We start from the raw sequence: 26526 nt of genomic DNA on the forward strand, positions 1-26526 counted from the left end.
ATATATAACAAATAAACCTGCGCTAGCAAATTGACTACAAATAATTGATTAACTGTACCAAAACCAAATCATAAATAATCTATACAAATACTAATGAATGTGAGAAATGTGTAAGAAATGTTGGTAATATATACCATACACAATTAGCCGCACACTGGGTGAAATCGTGCATGAAATGCACTAATAAGAAAAAAATATATATATACAAAGTGAAAAGGACAAATCGCAAATATATGTGATGAACAAGCGCGACTTTGAAGTGATATAGTGTCATTAAACTAATACAGAAATTATATGAAATAAAAGCACTCTCATAAATAGTGAATGACAATGAAGCGAGCCTCTAAACAAACATAGACGCCAAGTAAAAAAATGAAGCAAAACAGTCAATTGCATCCAAATTTACAAATGATGGAATATCCATAGCTTTAAGAAACTCCTTCACAGAAGGGACAGATGGCAGACTTCCAGCATATTCATCCGCAGGATGATAAATGGCTACCGATATGCTGATGTTAAAGATGGTTGGGACCATCATGGACATGGAGCGCCCCCCTCATGGCTGAGGATGATGGGATGTACATGGAGCGCCCCCTCTGGGATGAGGGTGATGGGATGTACATGGAGCGCCCCCTCTGGGATGAAGGTGATGGGATGTACATGGAGCGCCCCCTCTGGGATGAGGGTGATGGGATGTACATGGAGCACCCCCTCTGGGATGAGGGTGATGGGATGTACATGGAGCGCCCCCCTCTGGGATGAGGGTGATGGGATGTACATGGAGCGCCCCCTCTGGGATGAGGGTGATGGGATGTACATGGAGCGTCCCCTCTGGGATGAGGGTGATGGGATGTACATGGAGCGCCCCCCTCTGGTCTGAGGGTGATGGGATGTACATGGAGCGCCCCCTCTGCACTCATCTAATGAATGACATATGAACACATCATACATATGAAGAATACACGGAGATCTCACCTGTCAGGTGCAGAGGATATCGCTTCTCTCGGATGGTCTTGGACTGACTGTGTGTCACCTCACACCGGAGGGTCGTATTATGATCGCTCATCTTCGGGGTGAAGGTCAGCGTGCTGGAAGATTTATACAGACCGTCCAATCCGATCTCTGGATCCGATATTGTCACCTCAGATTGGGGGAACGTGCTGAACTCCTTATACCATTTTATTTGTAGATCTCGGGGGGAGTATCCTGATATTATTACTTGGAATGAGGCCTCCTGATTGGCTGTCACTCTCGTTGGATGGACAACAATGTCGGATAATGTGGGCGGTCTCTCTGTAATGATAAATGTAAAACACGGTCAGATTCCGGGGAATCGGAGAACAGAGAAGTGTCAGATAATGGCAGTGGATCTGGTCAGCATGTAAACAATCTACAAGAAATTCCACCTTAGATGTTTTATTTTTGTTCTCTTCTTCCCCCCGAGGTCCGACCTCCACCAACCGAGTACCCAGAATGCCGGATACATTACCCTGACAACTCAGACAGTTCACAGTTCAGAAACCAGACCCAGATCTGTAGAGAGGACCTCCTAGAGGAATGTCTTCATGGCATTACCCAAAGTAACCATATCAATACCGGAGTCACATTGACTAAAAATCAGTAGTGATTGGCTACTGCACATCGTTTTCAGCCCTTTTAGATCAGAGATCTCAAACTCACATCCATGTGTGTATTTGAAGAGCATGGTCTACGATGGAGGGTATGTCTACAGCATGGTTTACAATGGTCAACAATAGGGATGAGCTGAACACCCCCCGGTTCGGTTCGCATCAGAACATTCGAACGGACCGAAAGTATGCGCAAACTTTCAAACCCGTTAAAGTCTATGGGACTCGAACGTGAGAAATCAAAAGTGCGAATTTTAAAGGCTAATATGCAAGTTATTGTCCTTAATAGGGTTTGGGGACCCGGGTCCTACCCCAGGGGACATGTATCAATGCAAAAAAAGTTTTAAAAACAGCCGTTTTTTCGGGAGCAGTGATTTTAATGATGCTTAAAGTGAAAAAATAAAAGTAAAATATTCCTTTAAATATCGTACCTGGGGGGTGTCTATAGTATGCCTGTAAAGTGACGCGTGTTTCCCGTGTTTAGAACAGTCCCTGCACAAAATGACATTTCTAAAGGAAAAAATGTCATTTAAAACTGCTTGCGCTTTAATGTCATGTCTGGTCCCGGCAATATGGATGAAAATCATTGAGAAACCCCCCCCAGCCAATTACCAGCCCCTTTGGGTCTTGTATGGATATTAAGGGGAACCCCGCACCCAAATAAAAAAAAAGGAAAGGTGTGGGGCCCCCAGGCCCTATATACTCTGAACAGCAGTATACAGGCGGTGCAAACAAGACAGGGACTGTAGGTTTGTTGTTAAGTAGAATCTGTTTGTAATTTTGAACGGGTACATTTTTAAAGTGTGGCTCCAGCCAAAAAATCTTTTTGAAGCTTTTTGGATAACCTAGGGAAGGGTTATAACCCCTGTGACATTTGTTTTGCTGTCTGTGCTCCTCTTCAGAAGATTTCACCTCATTTTCTGTCCTAATGACAATTGGATTTTGAAAATTTGGGGTTTTTTGTGAAACCAGGAACTCTTACAGGAGAGAATTTCCCTTCCTAGGGGTAGATTTCATCTCACTTCCTGTTGTCTCCTTCCGTTTACAAGTAGGAGTCGTTTGTAAGTTGTAGGGCTGAAACAACTAATCAATTAATCGACAACTAATCGATTATTAAATGATTCGATTACTATTTTCATAATCGATTAATCGGCCAGTAACATAACAGGGTTAAAAAAACTAAAATGAGCCCTTTATAATACAAAAAGAACAAATAATGGCTACTGTAACAAGGCTTTTTTCAGCCACTGCATATTTGGAAAGGTCAGGGACTTTTTTTTAACAAAAAACAGTGCTTTTTTGGTTCAATACACTTTAATGGAGAAGCTGCAGAAAAATATGTAATGCGTTTTTGCAGCAATTTGTGTTTTTTAATCTGCCCAACAACAAATTGTCCAAAAAAAATGCAAAATCATGTGTGCAAAAAATCAAAATGCACAGCAAAAAGCACTGCAGAAACAGATCAAAAGCAAACTGCATAGATGTGTACCGAGCCTTATGCTGCCCACACAGATCAATTTTCAGACGAGAATATTCAGATGAAAAATCTTTGTACATTCACTGAATGAAAGAATTTTTCATTTCATGAAATTTTCACTTGTTTTAACATTTCACATACACTGTCTGAAAATTCCTTTCACCAAGAAGTTTTCTATTATTTCCAAATTTTCCCATCACTGTGGTTGAAAATGAATGTCAATTTGACCTCACTAACGATTAGAAAATTGAACAAACGTTCTTAAAATGACATTTTTTTTAAGGAAGACATTGTTTGTTTTATGAAAATAAAAAAAAATTTGATCTGAATCTGATGATATTTACCAGATTCACCCTTTAATATACTGTTAGAGGATATATACTGTATATACTATCTCTCCTCTAATAGTATATAGAGTATATCTCTTCTGTCTGTTATTCTCAGAGTGGATTAGATATTTTGCTCCCTAACCATATAGTTGGTTATATATTTATCACTGCATAGAGATATTTAAGAATAAATTGCCTTTTTTTTAAACTTTGCATATTAACTAAATTATACACCACACTTTTTTTGTAAAGGTTATTAACCGATTAATCAAAATAATAATCGGCCAACTAATCGATTATGAAAATAATCGTTAGTTGCAGCCCTAGTAAGTTGGATGTTTGAAAGTAGGGGCCTGCCCTATATACTCAGAAGAAATTTGGGCCTTAGGTGTTGGTGTTGCCACAACACTGTAAAGCCTCACAGTTACTCTTGGTGGGCGCAGGAATGGGCCCTGCTGTGAAATATTAGATCAAGAATTGTAATTACATGTCCCTGTTAAACAGGGGCAGAAAAATTGCCACAACACTGCAACCCCTCACAGATGCTATAGTTGGAACGCAGGAATGAGCCGTGCTGCAAAGTATTGCATCAAAAATTGTAATTACACGCTCCTGTTAAACAGGGGCAGAAAAATTGGGCTTTAGCCACTGGTGGCTGTGCCCAGAACCAAAAATGTTCTTACAAGCTATCAGCATGAACATGGAGGAGGAAGAGGATAGTCACTCAGCATCATCATAGGCAGTCTTGAAGGGATCTCACATTAAAAAAAAAATTATTCGGTTACATCAGCATCAGGTGCTTGGTAGCTGGTGATCCAAGACCGATTCATTTTTATGATGGTCAGCCGATCGACCGATTCGGTGGACAGGCACACCATGTGATCGGATACAAAGCCTCCAGCAGCACTGAATGTGCATTCCGAAAGAACGCTGGATGCTGGACAGGCCAGTAGCTCAATTGCATACTGTGCAAGCTCTGGCCAGTGATCCATCCTCTAGGCCCAGTAATCCAGAGGATTTTCGGTGGGAAAGGTGTCCAAGTCAGATCTTGCCCCTAGGTATTCCTGCACCATGTGAATCAGACGCTGGCGATGGTTGCTGGAACCGATCATACCTTGGGGCTGCGGACTAAAAAATTGTCTGAACGCATCAGTCAGACGGCCACCTTCTCCACCGCTCCTTCTTTGACTGACCGAAGCCTCAGCAACACGTTGTCCGGAAACAGGAGTTTGTAACCTCCCAGTCTCTGGGAACGCGTTGCACAAACTTTCTGCAAGGCCTCCCGAAGATGTTTCATCCTCTGCTCCCTCTGCGACGGCAAGATAAGGTCCGCAACCTTACCCTTGTAACGTGGATCAAGGAGGGTTGCCAGCCAGTATTGATCCCTCTCCTTGATACCACAAATACGAGGATCCTTCCGCAGGCTTTGCAGGATCAGGGAGGCCATGCAGCCTAGGTTTGCTGAGGCATTCAGTCCAGAGTCCTCTGGGTCACTAAGGACGACATGATCCGCAGCCACCTCCTCCCAGCCACGTACAAGTCCATGGGTTTCTTCGGACTGTAAATGATCCCTTGCATACTGCTGCTGATGCTGAGTGCTAGGCTCCACCTCCATGCTGACACAATCCTCCTCCTCCTTCTCACCCTCTTCCTGTGTGATCGGCGGGCACGCAGGAACGCTGTCTGGATAAAGGTGGCGTTGAGAGGTAAGGAAGTCCTCCTCTTCCTGCCTCTGTTCTGCCTCAAGTGCCCTGTCCATTATTCCATGCAGCGTGTGCTCCAACAAGTGGACAAGAGGGACAGTGTCACTGATGCATGCACTGTCACCATCCTCGTGGCCTCCTCAAATGGTGACAGGACAGTGCATGCATCCCTGATCATGACCCAGTGACATGGGGGAAAAAAAACAAGCTCCCTTGACCCTGTGCTGATGCCATAGTCACACAGGTACTCATTGATGGCCCTCTGCTGCATGTGCAGCCGCTGCAGCATGGCCAACGTTGAGTTCCACCTGGTGGGCATGTCACAGATTAGGCGGTTCTTGGGCAGGTTAAATTCCTTTTGGAGGTCAGCCAGCTGAGCACTGGCATTATATGACCTGCGGAAATGCACACAGACTTTCCTGGCCTGCCTCAGGACATCCTGTAAGCCAGGGTACCTGCCCAAGAACCGCTGCACTACCAAGTTAAGGACATGAGCCAAACAGGGCACATGGGTCATTTGTCCCTGTCAGAGGGCGGAGAAGAGGTTGGTGCTATTGTCGCAAACCACCATTCCTGGCTTAAGTTGGTGGGGCATCAATCACCTCTGAACCTGCCCCTGCAGAGCTGACAGAACCTCTGCCCCAGTGTGGCTCCTGTCCCCCAAGCACACCAGCTCAAGCACCGCAAGGCATCTTTTTGCCTGCGTGCTTGCGTAGCCCTTTGAACGCCTACGGAGTACCGCTGGTTCCGAGGACAAATCAGCACAGGAAGAGGCCATGGAGGAAGAAGAGGAGGGGGTGGAGGAGAGGTGTGGCAGAATCACCACTAGTAGAAATTTGGAGGTGTAGTGGCGGAACAACCTCCAACACTACTGCACCCTGTCCTGCATCCTTCCCAGCTGCCAGCAGTCACCCAGTGCGCGGTGAAAGATAGGTAACGTCCCTGTCCATGCCTGCTGGACCATGAGTCAGTGGTAATATGCACCTTACCGCTGACTGCCCTGTCCAGCGAGGCATGGACATTGCCTTCCACATGCCGGTAGAGAGCCGGAATCGCCTTCCGTGAAAAAAAGTGGCGTTTGGGAACCTGCCACTGAGGTACTGCAAATTCCACAAACTCACGGAAGGGGGCAGAGTCTACCAACTGAAAAGGCAGCAGTTGAAGTGCTAGCAATTTAGCCAAGCTAGCATTCAACCGCTGGGCATGTGGATGGCTGGGAATGAACTTCTTTCGCTGGTGGAGCAACTGGGGTAGGGAAATCTGCCTGCTAGAATCGGACTTTGGTGTACCGATAGCAGATAGCCCGCAAGTACTTGGCAGTGGCACACCTAATTCCACACCTTCATTCCTCTCAGTGCAGGTTTCTGAGAGGACTGACGGTATAGTGGGGTTGGAGATCCCAGCTGATGAGGAGGAGCAAGGAGAGGTCCGCCTTGTTCTTTGGTGTGGGTCTTTTAGGTAGTGTTGCTAACGGGCTGCATGGGAGCTCGACATATTTCTGATTAAGCATGTGGTGCCCAAGCGCTTGCTGTCTAGTCCACGCTTGATACGCTTCAGACATATGTTGCAAATAGCAACGGTCAAATAGCAATGGTGCGATCTGCTGCACACGTCTCAAAAAAGGCACACACCAAAGAACTTTTGGAATAACGCGCGGAGTCGCCAGCGCCCTGCACTTGCAGAATTCTGCGGTGTGATGCAGTCGGTTGGCTGCCCTTAAGCTGGCCCGTGGAGGGCATCCTGCCTCAAAGGAGATGTGCCTCCTCCTCCGTTTCCTCCTCCTCTCTCCTATCAGGCACCCACGTAGAGTCAGTGAGCTCATCATCCCCTCCCTCCTCGTCACTGGAGCAAACCTGGCAGTATGCTGCAGCTGGGGGAACATGACTGCCAGTTTGTTGTCCTTCTTGGGCACCCCCTCTGTCTGGGCTCACGTTACTGCCTTCCTCAAGCTGGGTACCATCATCGGAGCCTTCAAAACGCTGCGCATCCTCCTGCAGCATGTACCCGACACTGTGGTCGAACAAGTCGGGGGACTCCTAAGGTGGAGCTAGCGAAGGAGTAACTGATGATGAAGTCCAAGCAATAGGCCGCTTTGGAACCTGCATTGGCAGCCAAGGTAGCCTGGGTGAGAGAGGGTGAGGAGGATGAGGACGGCTTGGTCATTCACTCTACCAACTCTTCGGCACGTTGTGGCTCAACACGGCCAGCTGCCGAGAAAAAGGACAAGTGTGCCCCACGGCCATGTGCTGATGAGGATGCACCATGTCCACGACCAGCACTGTTGCCTCTAGACACAGAGCCTGCTTGCCCTCTTTTATTGGCTTGTGACTTTCTGCCTCTCATTGTTGGCCTTCCAGACATACTGTCTTTGATGTATTGGAATAGGTACATAAGGAATGGCCTGCAGTGAGATGTAGCTGCACAAAGCTGGGATGTATATATATATACTGTACTGATTATACTGCAACTAGCTGAATCACCTGCCTGTAGTATTATTAGGAAGAAAACAACAGGAATTGTCTGCAGTGAGCTTTAGCTGCACACTGTTCACAGGATACAGTACACTGACTGAAAATACTGCAGCTGCCTGCCTGTAAGTATATTAGGAATAACAGGAACGGATCTAGCTAAACTGAATACAGTGTATATATATATATATATATATATATATATATATATATATATATATATATATATATATATATATATATAGTCGTGGCCCTAAGACCGAGATAAATGTGGATCACATAAACATGCGACAAGAATTACAACATAAATAGACCTGAGGTGTGGCTTTTGGTGGTCTGGTAGGTATGGCAAGAAAAGGGGCCATACCCAAGATAAGTAATGGATGATTGTGGAGGAGAATTTGCTGAGAAGTGCTGTAAAAAGGGGAATGGGAGGTAGGGTATTGTACACTGGAACTGGCAAAGAGGAAGAGGAAGTGGTCAGCTTAAATACCCTCCGGGCCCCTCCCATAAACTCAGGCCAGCATACTGGCCTTCTAATTTATGGTCGTGGCCCTAAGACCGAGATAAATGTGGATCACATAAACACGCGACAAGACTTACAACATAAATAGACCTGAGGTGTGGCTTTTGGTCGTCTGGTAGGTATGGCAAGAAAAGGGGCCAAAAATAACCAGGTAGGGAAGTATCTTTATTGCCTCTAACCTCATTGAGTGAGCTTGGAGAAAGGGCCATCTTGAGGGTTTGGAATATAGATCTGGTGAAGCAGGCAGACTTTCACCTGCCTAGCTTCTTGGTCACATGGTCTGGTACTCCCTGCTGAGATGTGGCTGAGGCTGCGCTGATCCAAAGCAATGTCCAGAATACCACCCGGGGTCTAGGCCTAAGTTGACCAGTAGGACCCTAACATGGTTAATAAACTGACTGCCACTCAGGGGGTTGACCGGAAAAGGCAGTAACGGGCTGGAGACTGGCTGGCTGGGTAGGTGAAAGAGCAGACGGTCAAAAGATCGTTGCTGGGCACCAGGTGTGCTGGTTCGAAAGAAGTTTATATCCACTCCGGGTCCGGTTTGTTGCATTTTGGAGACCGTAAGATAAAGGACATAGTGGCTTGGATACTGGCCAGGTACAGCCTGATAGGGGTATGACGGAGAGCCAGCTGTGTGTGGCAATAAGATATAAAAGCTAGGACATGAGTGACGTCATCTACTGCGGTTCCACGACAAGTGGCAAGGAACCTACGGTAGGTGTTCCAGGCCGTGCGATAAGCCTTTAGTGTGTTGCTAGACAGTAAGTGGTTGATGAGCCAGGTTGCATTGGCAAGGTGTGGCTTCAACCCATTGTTAGTTGAGACCAAGGTGGGATAGGAGTGGATGATGGGTCGGCTCCGGGTTCCTGCTGGAAGAATAAGACAAAATTGGAGCGGGACAGTGCATCGGCTGCGGCATTGCACTTGCCAGGGATATGCTCACAGTAACTGTTAAATTTGGTGATGTAGTGACAATTGCAGCAGACTGCGCAGGAAGGACATGACGGGGAGCGACTTGGATCTACCCTTATTAATGATGTCGGCTGTAGCCTGGTTGTCTGTGGTAAAGAGCTCTGTCTGATCTGTCCACGTGTGGCCCCAGACTTGGGCTGCTGCCACGATGGGTTAAAGCTCGAACAATGACGAAGATCGAGGGAAACCAGGAATCGGGCAGATTTCCGGGAGCCAAGGTCTGGCAAACCAGTGATGGCCAAAATTTGCAGCAAAGCTGGTGGAGGCTGCAGCATCTGCGACTACCTGGGGCGACTGAACTGATACTGAGGGAAAAACATTGATATGTCGTTCCAGTTGAAGAGGAACTCGTCCCACATGGCCAAGTCTGCTATTGCTGCTGGGTCTAGTCTGAGGACTTGGTCGGGTCCTGCACTCGGGCAAGAAAGACTAAGAGCCTTGAGATGAGGAATTGTTCTCATAGCGAAATTGAGCATCCCTATCAAGGACTGTAGCTGTCTTTTAGTACATTCCTGTGACCGGGTAAACTCCTGAATGACCAACCTAACACAAGCTAATTTGTCAGAAGGCAGGCTAGGTTGCATGGTGTGCGCATCCAGGACGATTCCTGAGAAACTTATGAAATGAGTTGGGCCTTCCACTATGTGTTCATTGAGATTGTTGAAGACCTCTCAGCTTGTCTAGATCTACCGGGGGGGGGTATGTCTAGGTGTTAGATGAGCAGAAAATCGTCCGGATAATGGATAACCCTGTGACACTGGGCCTGGTGTGACAGGTTCAAGTGAGGGATTGGGCGAAAACGTCAGCTTTGTGGGCGAAGTGGCGACAAAAGAGTTCCGTGTCTGTGAGGCTCCAGTCAGAGCTTATCTGGAACTGGGCAAGTCTCGCTGCTGCTTTTGGCTGAAAACGACCGATGGTCGTAGAAGGCAAAACCTCCATATTTGTAAGCAAGATCTGTCACTGCATGAAGGTATAAGTCCAGCTCCTCCCTCCTGCTGAGGGTGGCTGAACAAAGTACATCTCTGAACATCCCGAACTCAGTGGCTGACAGCTTACGATTGAGGATGGGGTCTCTTGACTTGACAACCACTGAGACATCCCCCCCAGGTAAATGATTTGTTGTCAGCTAAGTCATGGACTGAGATGAGCAGGGATGCCAATTGAAGTGTTTGCCCTCCAATATATCCTCCCCGATGCTGGTCGGGACAAGATGAACGGGGAGGACGATAGGTGCAGAGCCTGGTGTACCTGCAGAAGGAGAAGCTGTCATCAGGACCATGACCAGGTCAGGGAGGGCCATGGGTGGGCGAACTTTCAAAGGTGTGACTCTGGTCTGGATGTCTGAACTGTTGCGGCTAAGAGGGAGACCAAAGAGTGCAGCTGGGCCCCGTGGACGGATTGTAGGGATGCCTGTTGGGCCCAGCTGCAGCTGGAGGCGGGAAGAGGAGCCTGAAAAGCACTGCCTTCCTGGCCGTAGCAGGAAAGGGAATATCCCTGCGACTCAGCTATGAGTTTGGGGATGTTCCGTCCCCTGAGGGACTGCAGGCAGCCGTGCTCTGAGCGACTTGGGGGGGTAACAGAGGGGTGGGTGTGAAGTCCTCGCTGCCAGAAGACAAAAGGGGGCTGGGTGCTCATATTTAAGAGGAGTCATAGCCATAGGATAGAGAGCGGAGTGGTAAAGAGAAAACTCAGAGAGGAGGAAAAAGGAAGAAGTACAGAAAAAGGAATGATAGGCATAGACAGGAGCTGACAGAGTTCTGTTGTGCAGAACTTATGTTGAGTGGAAATTTAGAAAACTCAGAAGAGTGCGTGGCAACCGAGGTGGGCCAGGAGGTGAATGGACAGATAACCGATAGCTCGGGTGCCTGTCTGTGGCGGGCACAAACCTGAAGACCAGAACCCCAGGGAGTACTGGGACGAGAAGTAGAAGTCTGGTACGGCCTACGTAGGAATGCCGGTCTGTAGGGGGTGACGTGTGCTTGGCCTGCTAACACTTGCACTGCCAGCAAGTCTACTGTTAAGCGACCTTGTCTGCGAGGTGAAGGGTCACCCTTCGAAAACAGAGTGTCATGTATAGACATATGTGACAGAACTAACGCCTGGAGATCACGTCCAATGATGTATGTGAAGTAACAGCATAGTGAAAGGGTGCTGCAGAATGATGTGATAGAAAAGCCCATGAACTAGGCCCTGACTGATGCTCTAGTAGCGAGGTCCTGGTTATGATCGAAACTCGGTCGACCGGGAACACCTGCAGTAGGGGTGACATGAGTGCAACAAGATTTCTTTTCTTTTTTTTTTTTTCCTTTTTTATGTGTCCCCCTTGTATGCGACTGGCCCTGGTGAAGATGCAAACATAGCGTTTTTTGTTTTACCTGGGAAATAACGTCCAACCTGGTACAGGATGGAATCTGAACTCGACTGACCTGAGGGAGAAAAGACAGACGAAAACGATGAGTGGCTCGTATTAATGCCACTGGAAATGAGTGACCGATTAAGTGCCACTAAAAAATGAAGTGGGCTGTATGAGCACCACCGAGTGTGCTTGCAGCGAATGCAAGGAGTATATGTTGAGATGCATGTTTGCAGCGATTGCAAATGGGTATATGCTGAGATGCATGTTTTTGCAGCGATTGCAAGGAGTATATACTGAGATGCGTGTTTTGCAGTGATTGCAAAAATGGGTAAATGCTGAGATGCGTGTTTTGCAGCGATTGCAAGGAGTTTATACTGAGATGCGTGTTTTGCAGCGATTGCAAAAATGGGTATATGCTGAGATGCATGTTTTACAGCGATTGCAAGTGGGTAAACACTAAGATGCATGTATTTGCAAGGAGTTTGTACTGAGATGCATATTTTACAAAGACTGCAAAATGGGTATATGCTGAGATGCATGTTTCTTGCAACGATTGGAAGGAGTTATGCTGAGATGCGTGTTTCTTGCAACGATTGGAAGGAGTTATGCTGAGATGCGTGTCTTGCATCGATTGCAAGGAGTTATGATGAGATGTGTGTCTTGCAGCGATTGCAAGGAGTTATGGTGAGATGCGTGTCTTGCAGCGATTGCAAGGAGTTATGATGAGATGCGTGTCTTGCAGCGATTGCAAGGAGTTATGGTGAGATGCGTGTCTTGCAGTGATTGCAAGGAGTTATGAGATGCGTGTCTTGCAGTGATTGCAAGGAGTTATGAGATGCGTGTCTTGCAGTGATTGCAAGGAGTTATGAGATGCGTGTCTTGCAGCGATTGCAAGGAGTTATGGTGAGATGCGTGTCTTGCAGCGATTGCAAGGAGTTATGATGAGATGCGTGTCTTGCAGCGATTGCAAGGAGTTATGATGAGATGCGTGTCTTGCAGCGATTGCAAGGAGTTATGATGAGATGTGTGTTTCTTGCAGCGATTGCAAAGAGTTATGCTGAGATGCGTGTTTCTTGCAGCGATTGCAAGGAGTTATGCTGAGATGCGTGTTTCTTGCAGCGATTGCAAGGAGTTATGATGAGATGCGTGTCTTGCAGCGATTGCAAGGAGTTATGATGAGATGCGTGTCTTGCATCGATTGCAAGGAGTTATGATGAGATGTGTGTCTTGCAGCGATTGCAAGGAGTTATGGTGAGATGCGTGTCTTGCAGTGATTGCAAGGAGTTATGAGATGCGTGTCTTGCAGCGATTGCAAGGAGTGAGGAGATGCGTGTCTTGCAGCGATTGCAAGAAAATGTCACCTACTGATAGGCGAAAAAGAAAAAGGATAGTAGAATTGTATATGTAGGAACAAACTGTGAAGTAGCATATGTAACGAATTGTAGATTTGTTACGAATTGGTGTGTGGGATACTGATGATGCGAACCGTTGTGCCGCCGATGCGACTAGGTTTGAATCGGATTGTGATGTGTACAAATGTAAATGTGACACGAATTGGTTAGTAGAAATGACATAAATAACGAATCGTAAGTTTATATAGGAACCGCTATGAATTGGTGTGCGGGATACCCGTGATGTGAACCGTTGTGCTGCCGGAGCGACTAGGTTTGGAGTGGACTGTGATGCATGTAGCTGCCACTGCGACCCGAATCGGTCAGTAGAAATATTATGAATAACGAATTGTAGGGTATAGTAAGAACCGCTACGAATCAATGTTTGGGACACGACCGATGCGGACCGTTGTGCCGCCGAGGCAACTAGGCTCGAATTGGAGTGATGAATCGTTTGTAGGGTAGGAGAGCTAGTGATATGAATCGGTGCGGGATGTATCTGATGTGACCGTTGTGCCGCTGACACGACTAGGTACGAATCAGACTGTGGTAGGTAATGCAACATATCTGATATGAATCGGTAGTAGGGTAAAAGCCCCCCAGGCTAATCAAGTGCAGAGAAGGCACCAGGTGGGTCTAATTACCACCTCAATCAGCCACAGAACCTGTGCAAAAAATACATGCTCATCTCCAAATGGATGAGATGGCAACCCCATAGACTGTGAATCCTATGAGCAACGAAGCCTGTAACGAGTGAAATGGACAACGACTAACAGTGACTAGGAGGCTTGGATCTACAAATGAAACGTATGTTTGTGGGTGGGATGACAAGCAAGGCTGAGAGAACATGTGAATCTACTACACCTGTGCCAAATGATGACAGGACGTGACCGACAACAACTTAGAGGCAGGTAAGAGCGAAAGAGATGCAGGATAGGAAACATAAATCGCAACATTGCGTATGAACGAAAAAGTTCAAACCCTACCTGCAACAGCAAATAAGAACCGCAGACGAACACCACGCACGGAGAAGCTGCAAGACATGTAATCGGACGGACGGACGAACAGACAGACTCATGAACACAAGGTGAGCTGGGAAGAGTCAGCCCAGTGACGTGTAGTATCGTGCACTGGAACTGACAAAGAGGAAGGGGAAGTGGACTGCTTAAATACCCTCTGGGCCCCTCCCATAAACTCAGGCCAGCATACTGGCCTTCTAATATATATACACACACACAAAACCTGGGATTCATATATACTAAATACACTGACTGCAGCTAACTGACTCGCCTGCCTGCTCTATCTAACTCAAATGAAATGACACTGTCTCTCTCTCTCTCTAAACGCCGGAACACACTACACAAGGCCGACTTCCAGGCGGCCTTATATAGTGTGGGGCGTGTACTAAATCCCATGAGGCATAATTGGCCAAAGCCACCCTGCCTTTGGCCAATTATGGCTCTCCGTTCTTACCGCGCTGTGATTGGCCAAAGCATGCGGGTCATAGTGCATGCTTGGCCAATCATCAGCCAACAATGCACTGAATTATGGGCAATAATGGGCCACTCGAATTTGGCGCGAACGGCCCATAATGTTTGTAATTGGACGAACGGTTGAACAGCCGATGTTTGAGTCGAACTTCCATTCGACTCAAACTCGAAGCTCATCCCTAGTCAACAATGTATGTCAAGACTTAAGAGCATTGGCCGGGATAGAGCGTATGCCAAGGGCATGGTCTGGGATGAAGCGTATGACAAGGGCATGGTCCCGGATGGTCAACATGTAAACAATCTACAAAGAAATTCCACCTTAGATATTTTATTTTTGTTCTTTTCTCCCCCGAGGTCCGGCCTCCACCAACTAAGTACCCAGAATGCCGGATACGTCACCCTGAGAACTCAGATAGTTCACAGTTCTGAAACCAGACCCAGATCTGTAGAGAGGACCTCCTAGAGGAATGTCTTCATGGCATTACCCAAAGTAACCATATCAATACCGGAGTCACATTGACTAAAAATCAGTAGTGATTGGCTACCGCACATAGTTTTCAGCCCTTTTAGATCAGAGATCTCAAACTCACATCCATGTGTGTATGTGAAGAGCATGGTCTAAGATGGAGGGTATGTCTACAGCATGGTCCACAATGGTCAACAATAGGGATGAGCCTAACGACCCCCGGTTCGGTTCGCATCAGATCATTCGAACGGAACGAAAGTTTGCGCGAACTTTCGAACCCCGTTAAAGTCTATGGGACTCGAACGTGAGAAATCAAAAGTGCGAATTTTAAAGGCTAATGTGCAAGTTATTGTCCTTAATAGGGTTTGGGGACCCGGGTCCTGCCCCAGGGGACATGTATCAATGCAAAAAAAGTTTTAAAAACAGCCGTTTTTTCGGGAGCAGTGATTTTAATGATGCTTAAAGTGAAAAAATAAAAGTGAAATATTCCTTTAAATATCGTACCTGGGGGGTGTCTATAGTATTGCCTGTAAAGTGGCACGTGTTTCCCGTGTTTAGAACAGTCCCTGCACAAAATGACATTTCTAAAGGAAAAAAAGTCATTTAAAACTGCTTGCGGCTTTAATGTCATGTCTGGTTCTGGCAGCCAATTACCAGCAGCTTTGGGTTTTGTATGGATATTAAGGGGAACCCCACACCCAAATAAAAAAAAAAGAAAAGGCGTGGGGCCCCAAGGCCCTATATACTCTGAACAGCAGTATACAGGCGGTGCAAACAAGACAGGGACTGTAGGTTTGTTGTTAAGTAGAATCTGTTTGTAATTTTGAACTGGTACATTTTTAACGTGTATAGCTCTAGACAAAAAATCTATTTTTAAGCTTTTTGGGAAAACATAGGGAAGGGTTATCACCCCTGTGACATTTGTTTTGCTGTCTGTCCTCCTCTTCAGAAGATTTCACCTCACTTCTTGTCCCAATGACAATTGGATTTTGAAAATTTGTGGTTTTTAGTGAAACAAGGAACTCTTATGCCCCGTACACACGGTCGGACTTTGTTCGGACATTCCGACAACAAAATCCTAGGATTTTTTCTGACGGTTGTTGGCTCAAACTTGTCTTGCATACACACAGTCACACAAAGTTGTCGGAAAATCCGATCGTTCTGAACACGGTGACGTAAAACACGTACGTCGGGACTATAAACGGGGCAGTAGCCAATAGCTTTCATCTCTTTATTTATTCTGAGCATGCGTGGCACTTTGTGCGTCGGATTTGTGTACACACGATCGGAATTTCCGACAACTGATTATGTTGTCGGAAAATTTTATATCCTGCTCTCAAACTTTGTGTGTCAGAAAATCCGATGGAAAATGTGTGATGGAGCCCACACACGGTCGGAATTTCCGACAACAAGGTCCTTGTTATATCCTCTGAGTTGTGAGAGACACAAGACTCTGGAACAATGGATGTTTATTTCAGTACACACTGTACACTGCAACATGCATCTCAGGACAGGTACATCTTATATGCTTCCTTACATGTGCTCTAAGATGGCTACTCTACCCCTTGACCCTTGTCATCACTCCTGGGTGGAGCCAGCCTTAAAGTGACAGTACATGTGGAACCTTTCAGGTATAACACCTTCCATCCATCCCTAAAAAAAAATTACAACAAAACGAGAAAAGGCACAAAACATTAACTAATAACTGTCCAATAACAGTCCTCCAAACACAGGAGATGCACCGGATATTTCCTGCATCCAAATGTGAGACCAAGCTTCCAGGGACAGTTGCGGGGATACAATGTCATCGGATCACTTTTGGCGGCCCCGTCGAAAGTCTCGTAACCGGTCTGGAAGCTGAAACCGATCAGGAGGGCGACAGTGTCGTTGAGGTCGGGCACCCAGCGACTCAGGACCTGAGGAAACAGGGCTGGCCAGAATGGGCCCCGGCGGGGCCAAGAAGGGATCCACCAGCTCAGTGGGTGAACAGACCTCCGGACCAGGGCTGGAGGGCTCTGTTGGAGCTGAGTTCAAAAGTTCAGAGTCCCCCCAATCATCAGTCCCCATGCATTCTGATCCGCTGGGAGCAGATCCTTGCGACACTGGTGGTTCAGCTGGCGTCAGGGATACAGGCAATTGAAAATGAGGACGCAGTTGGTCTGCATGCCATCTGCAAATGGAACCATCTTCCAGGCAGACCCTATACATCTTGGGTCCCAAAGTCTCTGCAATGACAGCAGGAAGCCACCGGGCGTTGGAAGCCCCATAAGATCGGGCCCATACCTTTTGTTGGGCTGTGAATCGAGGGAGCTCATCATGTTTGACCATCTTGTCTTGGGCCTGCAGTACATGTTCCTGGACTGTTTGAGGACGGTGCATGTCCAAAACAGTCCATGGCTGCCGACCCAGAAGGAGTTCTGCTGGAGTTTTCCCGGTGGTTGCATGTGGTGTGTTTCTGTAAGCAGAAAGGAAGGAGTCCAGCTGCTGGGGTGACAGGGACTGTTGTTTACTTGCAGCCACTGTAGCTTTGAAATAGCGTTTAAAAGTCTGCACAAACCGTTCTGCTTGACCATTAGTAGCCGGGTGGTAAGGTGCAGTCAACTTGTGCTTGATGTTGTGGGCAGTCAGGAAACGCTGAAACTCCTGACTGGTGAATTGTGCACCATTGTCAGTGACGATCTCTCTGGGGTATCCAAACGTAGCAGCGAGATGTAAGAGTATGGAAAAGGTTGCCTTAGTCGTTGGCTGAGTAACAGGAATTACCTCAGGCCACTTTGAATGGGCATCCACTATGATCAAGAAGGTGTGTCCTCTGATCGGGCCTGCAAAGTCCAAGTGTAGGCGAAACCAAGGAACTGTGGGCCAAGTCCAGGGCTGGACACACCCTCGAGGAGGGTCTCTTGCAGTTTGTGCACATCCAGCACAAGCATTTACATATGTTGTGATATCTGAGTCTAGGTTTGGCCACCACACATAGCCTCGGGCCTTTTGTTTCATACGTGTGCCCCAGGGATGACCAGTATGTAGCAAGCCCAGAATGTGTCTCCGGAGGGTCTGTGGAATGATCACTCAGTCTCCCCATAAAACACACAGTTGCCAACCACAGTTAATTCCATACGCCTATGAAAATAAGGTTCATAATCCTGTGTGACGGTTGCAGGCCAACCGGACCGTACCCAGGAGAGTATTGTTTTCAGAAAGGTATCCTTGGCTGTATGGGCTGCTATCTCCCCAGAAGACAAGAAGGACAGGCTGGTGTAACGACAACTCTTGACCGGTGGAGAAGAGTCCATCGACTTCCCTGTCAGTCGGGACATTGTGTCTGCATTCGCATTGGAATCATGATCGCGATACTGGATTTTGTAGCTGTATGCTCCCAAAAATAGGGCATAGCATTGGAGGCGGGCCGCAGTAGTCTGAGAGATGCCTTTGTCAGGGCTAAAGATCTGAAGGAGTGGTTTATGGTCTGTCAGTATGGTGAATTCCCTACCATACAGGTAAAGATGAAACTTCTTAATCGTCCATATCAGCGCTAGAGCCTCTTTGTCAATGTGTGAGTAATTGCTTTCTGCTTTTGTCAAAGACCTGGAGGCAAATGCCACTGGTTTTTCTGACCCATCTGGTAAGATGTGAGATAGTACAGCACCCAGACCTTAGGGTGAGGCATCACAAGCCAAGGTGAGAGGCTTCTGGAGGTCATAGTGCACGAGCATGCGTGACGCCAACAGCTTCCGCTTAGAGACTTCAAAAGCCCGTTGGCATGCAGCCGACCAGTCCCATCTTGAGTGTTTTTCCAAAAGCTTGTTCAGCGGAAACAAGGTGTGTGCCAGATCTGGCAGGAATTTGTAGTAATAGTTCAGCAAGCCAAGGTATGATCTCAACTGCTGGACATTGGTTGGGGCTGGAGCTTTGACTAAAGCATCAACCTTGGCTTCCGTGGTGTGTATACCCTCTGCATCCACAAGGTGGCCACAAAACTCCAATTTAGGCACCATGAATTGGCATTTTGCTAAGTTCACTTTTAGACCCTGTTCTTGGAGTCTCGCCAACACAAGTTCCACGTTCCGCTTGTGTTCCTGCTCTGTCCGTCCTGTGATGAGCATGTCATCTAGCAGGCACTGCGTGAAAGGAATGTCCGCCAAAATCTCGTACATTTTTCGTTGCCAAATGGCTGGGGCGGAGGCTACACCAAACACCATCCGATTGTATTCATACAGTCCCTTGTGGGTGTTGATGGTTAGAAACTTGCGGGAAGAAGGATGGACCTCAAACTGTAAATATGCTTGTCTGAGATCAAGCTTGGTGAACTTTTGGCCCCCTGCAAGAGAGGCAAAAATGTCATCTACTCTGGGTAGAGGATACTGGTCTATCTCCAGTTGGGAATTCAGTGCCATGCGGAAATCGCCACAAATGCGGAAGTCCCCATTCGCTTTCTTTACTGGTACAACTGGTGATGCCCACTCGCTGTGCTCTACCTTGGAGATGACACCTTGTTCCTCCAGCCGACTTAGTTCTGCTTCCACTCCTGCTCGCAGTGCAAAAGGTACTGTCCGAGCTTTGAAGAACTTAGACTGAGCGTTGGGTTTCAGCTTGAGTCTTACACAGTCGTGTTTTATTTTCCCCAACTGGTCATCAAAGATCTTTGGGAAACGCTGCTTCAGGGACACCACCCATCCCTCATTATCTCCTAATGGAATTGTAACAGTGTTACAGGGATTTATGGTGATGTCTGGCATACCAAAGTGAGCAATCCAGTCCCTCCCAAAGAGAGGGGGTCCCCCATTTTCTAGGATATATAATGGCAGTCTCTTTGTCTGACCCTTGTACAATACCTGTACTTTCGCATAACCCAGTGGGTGGAGTATCTGCTTTGAATATGTCTGCAGTTTGATTGGTGTTGGGCGGACAGTTGTTTGGGTCTGAAGTTGTCTCCATTGTTTTTGGGTGATAACTGAAACTGCTGCTCCTGTGTCTACATCCATCTTGAGTTTCTTTCCCTCCACAGTTACCTCTACATTCATTGCGGAGGGTGCTGAATGCATATGATGTATGTCTAATCTGTGGAGCACTTCCTCATCCTCTGACTCAGATGATGATGTATATCTTCACACCATATATGTCTTTGTCTTGGGGTTCAGAGGTTGTTTATCTCGCACCTTCTTGCTACGGCAAACTCGTTTAAGATGGCCTGTCCTACCACAATTATGACAGGTCTGATCCTTAAACCGGCAGACTTTGTGGTCATGGTCTGTATTTCCACAACGGTAGCAGGCTGACTCCCGGCTTGGTGGGGGTCTGTATTTCCAGTTTGCGGCAGTTGGCTTGACTGCTGTTCTGAAAACTTCCTGTTTCACCTCTTCTTTTCTGCCCTGGGGGTTCAATTCCTCTGTATCTTTCACAGCCATTTCCATCACTGAAGCTATTTCAATAGCCTTTGTAAGGGTAAGATCTTTCTCTGTTAACAGTCTCTTTTGGCTAGACTCACAATTCAGTCCCATTACAAACTTATCTCTCAGTGCAGTAGGTAGATACTCCCCAAAAGAACAGGTAGAGGCTAGTCTGCGAAGGGCGAGCACATAAGCTTTAATTTCTTCACCTGGCTGCTGCTGCCGCTGATAAAACCGAAATCTTTCTGCAATCTCTAATGGTTTAGGCTGGAAGTGATCCTCTAACAGTGTCAGGAGCTCTGCCAATGTCTTAGTTGCTGGCTTTACAGGGAAAAGGAGATCTCTAAGAGTGTCATATGTCTTAGCACCAACCACTGTCAGGAATACTGCTACTTGCCTGTTGTCTGGGATGGCATTTGCACTGAAATACTGTTCCAGTCTCTCAACCGAGGAACTCCAGGATGTCTGTTCCCCATAAAATTCACCTAATGTCCCAATCAATGACATTTTCCTGCTGGGCTCTGTGATTGCTTTTATCCAGATGACAATCCACACTGCCTTTGTCTCTCTCTCAGACTGATAGACACTTTGTAAATCCCATCCTCGTCGCCACTGTTATATCCTCTGAGTTGTGAGAGACACAAGACTCTGGTCTGGAACAATGGATGTTTATTTCAGTACACACTGTACACTGCAACATGCATCTCAGGACAGGTACATCTTATATGCTTCCTTACATGTGCTCTAAGATGGCTACTCTACCTCTTGACCCTTGTCATCACTCCTGGGTGGAGCCAGCCTTAAAGTGACAGTACATGTGGAACCTTTCAGGTATAACACCTTCCATCCATCCCTAAAAAATAAATTACAACAAAACGAGAAAAGGCACAAAACATTAACTAATAACTGTCCAATAACAGTCCTCCAAACACAGGAGATGCACCGGATATTTCCTGCATCCAAATGTGAGACCAAGCTTCCAGGGACAGTTGCGGGGATACAATGTCATCGGATCACTTTTGGCGGCCCCGTCGAAAGTCTCGTAACCGGTCTGGAAGCTGAAACCGATCAGGAGGGCGACAGTGTCGTTGAGGTCGGGCACCCAGCGACTCAGGACCGGAGGAAACAGGGCTGGCCAGAATGGGCTCCGGCGGGGCCAAGAAGGGATCCACCAGCTCAGTGGGTGAACAGACCTCCGGACCAGGGCTGGAGGGCTCTGTTGGAGCTGAGTTCAAAAGTTCAGAGTCCCCCCAATCATCAGTCCCCATGCATTCTGATCCGCTGGGAGCAGATCCTTGCGACACTGGTGGTTCAGCTGGCGTCAGGGATACAGGCAATTGAAAATGAGGACGCAGTTGGTCTGCATGCCATCTGCAAATGGAACCATCTTCCAGGCAGACCCTAAACATCTTGGGTCCCAAAGTCTCTGCAATGACAGCAGGAAGCCACCGGGCGTTGGAAGCCCCATAAGATCGGGCCCATACCTTTTGTTGGGCTGTGAATCGAGGGAGCTCATCATGTTTGACCATCTTGTCTTGGGACTGCAGTACATGTTCCTGGACTGTTTGAGGACGGTGCATGTCCAAAACAGTCCAAGGCTGCCGACCCAGAAGGAGTTCTGCTGGAGTTTTCCCGGTGGTTGCATGTGGTGTGTTTCTGTAAGCAGAAAGGAAGGAGTCCAGCTGCTGGGGTGACAGGGACTGTTGTTTACTTGCAGCCACTGTAGCTTTGAAATAGCGTTTAAAAGTCTGCACAAACCGTTCTGCTTGACCATTAGTAGCTGGGTGGTAAGGTGCAGTCAACTTGTGCTTGATGTTGTGGGCAGTCAGGAAACGCTGAAACTCCTGACTGGTGAATTGTGCACCATTGTCAGTGACGATCTCTCTGGGGTATCCAAACGTAGCAGCGAGATGTAAGAGTATGGAAAAGGTTGCCTTAGTCGTTGGCTGAGTAACAGGAATTACCTCAGGCCACTTTGAATGGGCATCCACTATGATCAAGAAGGTGTGTCCTCTGATCGGGCCTGCAAAGTCCAAATGTAGGCGAAACCAAGGAACTGTGGGCCAAGTCCAGGGCTGGACACACCCTCGAGGAGGGTCTCTTGCAGTTTGTGCACATCCAGCACAAGCATTTACATATGTTGTGATATCTGAGTCTAGGTTTGGCCACCACACATAGCCTCGGGCCTTTTGTTTCATACGTGTGCCCCAGGGATGACCAGTATGTAGCAAGCCCAGAATGTGTCTCCGGAGGGTCTGTGGAATGATCACTCAGTCTCCCCATAAAACACACAGTTGCCAACCACAGTTAATTCCATACGCCTATGAAAATAAGGTTCATAATCCTGTGTGACGGTTGCAGGCCAACCGGACCGTACCCAGGAGAGTATTGTTTTCAGAAAGGTATCCTTGGCTGTATGGGCTGCTATCTCCCCAGAAGACAAGAAGGACAGGCTGGTGTAACGACAACTCTTGACCGGTGGAGAAGAGTCCATCGACTTCCCTGTCAGTCGGGACATTGCGTCTGCATTCGCATTGGAATCATGATCGCGATACTGGATTTTGTAGCTGTATGCTCCCAAAAATAGGGCATAGCGTTGGAGGCGGGCCGCAGTAGTCTGAGAGATGCCTTTGTCAGGGCTAAAGATCTGAAGGAGTGGTTTATGGTCTGTCAGTATGGTGAATTCCCTACCATACAGGTAAAGATGAAACTTAATTGCCCATATCAGCGCTAGAGCCTCTTTGTCAATGAGTGAGTAATTGCTTTCTGCTTTTGTCAAAGACCTGGAGGCAAATGCCACTGGTTTTTCTGACCCATCTGGTAAGATGTGAGATAGTACAGCACCCAGACCTTAGGGTGAGGCATCACAAGCCAAGGTGAGAGGCTTCTGGAGGTCATAGTGCACGAGCATGCGTGACGCCAACAGCTTCCGCTTAGAGACTTCAAAAGCCCGTTGGCATGCAGCCGACCAGTCCCATCTTGAGTGTTTTTCCAAAAGCTTGTTCAGCGGAAACAAGGTGTGTGCCAGATCTGGCAGGAATTTGTAGTAATAGTTCAGCAAGCCAAGGTATGATCTCAACTGCTGGACATTGGTTGGGGCTGGAGCTTTGACTAAAGCATCAACCTTGGCTTCCGTGGTGTGTATACCCTCTGCATCCACAAGGTGGCCACAAAACTCCAATTTAGGCACCATGAATTGGCATTTTGCTAAGTTCACTTTTAGACCCTGTTCTTGGAGTCTCGCCAACACAAGTTCCACGTTCCGCTTGTGTTCCTGCTCTGTCCGTCCTGTGATGAGCATGTCATCTAGCAGGCACTGCGTGAAAGGAATGTCCGCCAAAATCTCGTACATTTTTCGTTGCCAAATGGCTGGGGCGGAGGCTACACCAAACACCATCCGATTGTATTCATACAGTCCCTTGTGGGTGTTGATGGTTAGAAACTTGCGGGAAGAAGGATGGACCTCAAACTGTAAATATGCTTGTCTGAGATCAAGCTTGGTGAACTTTTGGCCCCCTGCAAGAGAGGCAAAAATGTCATCTACTCTGGGTAGAGGATACTGGTCTATCTCCAGTTGGGAATTCAGTGCCATGCGGAAATCGCCACAAATGCGGAAGTCCCCATTCGCTTTCTTTACTGGTACAACTGGTGATGCCCACTCGCTGTGCTCTACCTTGGAGATGACACCTTGTTCCTCCAGCCGACTTAGTTCTGCTTCCACTCCTGCTCGCAGTGCAAAAGGTACTGTCCGAGCTTTGAAGAACTTAGACTGAGCGTTGGGTTTCAGCTTGAGTCTTACACAGTCGTGTTTTATTTTCCCCAACTGGTCATCAAAGATCTTTGGGAAACGCTGCTTCAGGGACACCACCCATCCCTCATTATCTCCTAATGGAATTGTAACAGTGTTACAGGGATTTATGGTGATGTCTGGCATACCAAAGTGAGCAATCCAGTCCCTCCCAAAGAGAGGGGGTCCCCCATTTTCTAGGATATATAATGGCAGTCTCTTTGTCTGACCCTTGTACAATACCTGTACTTTCGCATAACCCAGTGGGTGGAGTATCTGCTTTGAATATGTCTGCAGTTTGATTGGTGTTGGGCGGACAGTTGTTTGGGTCTGAAGTTGTCTCCATTGTTTTTGGGTGATAACTGAAACTGCTGCTCCTGTGTCTACATCCATCTTGAGTTTCTTTCCCTCCACAGTTACCTCTACATTCATTGCGGAGGGTGCTGAATGCATATGATGTATGTCTAATCTGTGGAGCACTTCCTCATCCTCTGACTCAGATGATGATGTATATCTTCACACCATATATGTCTTTGTCTTGGGGTTCAGAGGTTGTTTATCTCGCACCTTCTTGCTACGGCAAACTCGTTTAAGATGGCCTGTCCTACCACAATTATGACAGGTCTGATCCTTAAACCGGCAGACTTTGTGGTCATGGTCTGTATTTCCACAACGGTAGCAGGCTGACTCCCGGCTTGGTGGGGGTCTGTATTTCCAGTTTGCGGCAGTTGGCTTGACTGCTGTTCTGAAAACTTCCTGTTTCACCTCTTCTTTTCTGCCCTGGGGGTTCAATTCCTCTGTATCTTTCACAGCCATTTCCATCACTGAAGCTATTTCAATAGCCTTTGTAAGGGTAAGATCTTTCTCTGTTAACAGTCTCTTTTGGCTAGACTCACAATTCAGTCCCATTACAAACTTATCTCTCAGTGCAGTAGGTAGATACTCCCCAAAAGAACAGGTAGAGGCTAGTCTGCGAAGGGCGAGCACATAAGCTTTAATTTCTTCACCTGGCTGCTGCTGCCGCAGATAAAACCGAAATCTTTCTGCAATCTCTAATGGTTTAGGCTGGAAGTGATCCTCTAACAGTGTCAGGAGCTCTGCCAATGTCTTAGTTGCTGGCTTTACAGGGAAAAGGAGATCTCTAAGAGTGTCATATGTTTTAGCACCAACCACTGTCAGGAATACTGCTACTTGCCTGTTGTCTGGGATGGCATTTGCACTGAAATACTGTTCCAGTCTCTCAACCGAGGAACTCCAGGATGTCTGTTCCCCATAAAATTCACCTAATGTCCCAATCAATGACATTTTCCTGCTGGGCTCTGTGATTGCTTTTATCCAGATGACAATCCACACTGCCTTTGTCTCTCTCTCAGACTGATAGACACTTTGTAAATCCCATCCTCGTCGCCACTGTTATATCCTCTGAGTTGTGAGAGACACAAGACTCTGGAACAATGGATATTTATTTCAGTACACACTGTACACTGCAACATGCATCTCAGGACAGGTACATCTTATATGCTTCCTTACATGTGCTCTAAGATGGCTACTCTACCCCTTGACCCTTGTCATCACTCCTGGGTGGAGCCAGCCTTAAAGTGACAGTACATGTGGAACCTTTCAGGTATAACACCTTCCATCCATCCCTAAAAAATAAATTACAACAAAACGAGAAAAGGCACAAAACATTAACTAATAACTGTCCAATAACAGTCCTCCAAACACAGGAGATGCACCGGATATTTCCTGCATCCAGATGTGAGACCAAGCTTCCAGGGACAGTTGCGGGGATACAATGTCATCGGATCACTTTCAGCGGCCCCGTCGAAAGTCTCGTAACCGGTCTGGAAGCTGAAACCGATCAGGAGGGCGACAGTATCGTTGAGGTCGGGCACCCAGCATCTCGAGACTGGAGGAAACAGGGCTGGCCAGAATGGGCCCCGGCGGGGCCAAGAAGGGATCCACTAGCTCAGTGGGTGAACAGACCTCTGGACCAGGGCTGGAGGGCTCTGTTGGAGCTGAGTTCAAAAGTTCAGAGTCCCCCCAATCATCAGTCCCCATGCATTCTGATCCTTGTGACACTGGTGGTTCAGCTGGCGTCAGGGATTCGGGCAATTGAAAACGAGGACGCAGTTGGTCTGCATGCCGTCGGAAAATCCGACCGTGTGTACGGGGCATAACAGGAGAGAATTTCCCTTCCTAGGGTAGATTTCCTCTCACTTGCTGTTGTCTCCTTCCGTTTGCAAGTAGGAGTCATTTGTAAGTTGGATGTTTGAAAGTAGGGTCCTGCCCTATATACTCAGCAGAAATTTGGGCCTTAGGTGTTGGTGTTGCCACAACACTGTAAAGCCTCACAGTTACTCTTGGTGGGCACAGAATGAGCCCTGCTGTGAAATATTAGATCAAGAATTGTAATTACATGTCTCTGTTATACAGGGGCAGAAAAATTGCCACAACACTGCAACCCCTCACAGATACTCTAATTGGAGCGCAGGAACGAGCCCTGCTGCAAAGTATTGCATCAAAAATTGTAATTACACGCC

The 26526-nt window shown here is 47.3% G+C and overlaps 1 protein-coding gene across 1 annotated transcript in view; it reads right to left on the reverse strand.

Annotated features, from left to right (window-relative positions):
- Positions 1-26526, reverse strand: part of LOC141111800 (hemicentin-1-like) — a 247029-nt gene that overhangs the window by 14643 nt on the left and 205860 nt on the right. Inside the window, exon 10 of the mRNA XM_073603935.1 lies at positions 976-1293. Within this exon, the coding sequence (XP_073460036.1) occupies positions 976-1293 (318 nt within the window). The remainder of the gene's footprint in view (positions 1-975; positions 1294-26526) is intronic.

This window comes from Aquarana catesbeiana, linkage group LG11 (assembly GCF_042186555.1).
Source record: "Aquarana catesbeiana isolate 2022-GZ linkage group LG11, ASM4218655v1, whole genome shotgun sequence".
In the NCBI taxonomy this organism is placed as follows: Eukaryota; Metazoa; Chordata; class Amphibia; order Anura; family Ranidae; genus Aquarana; species Aquarana catesbeiana.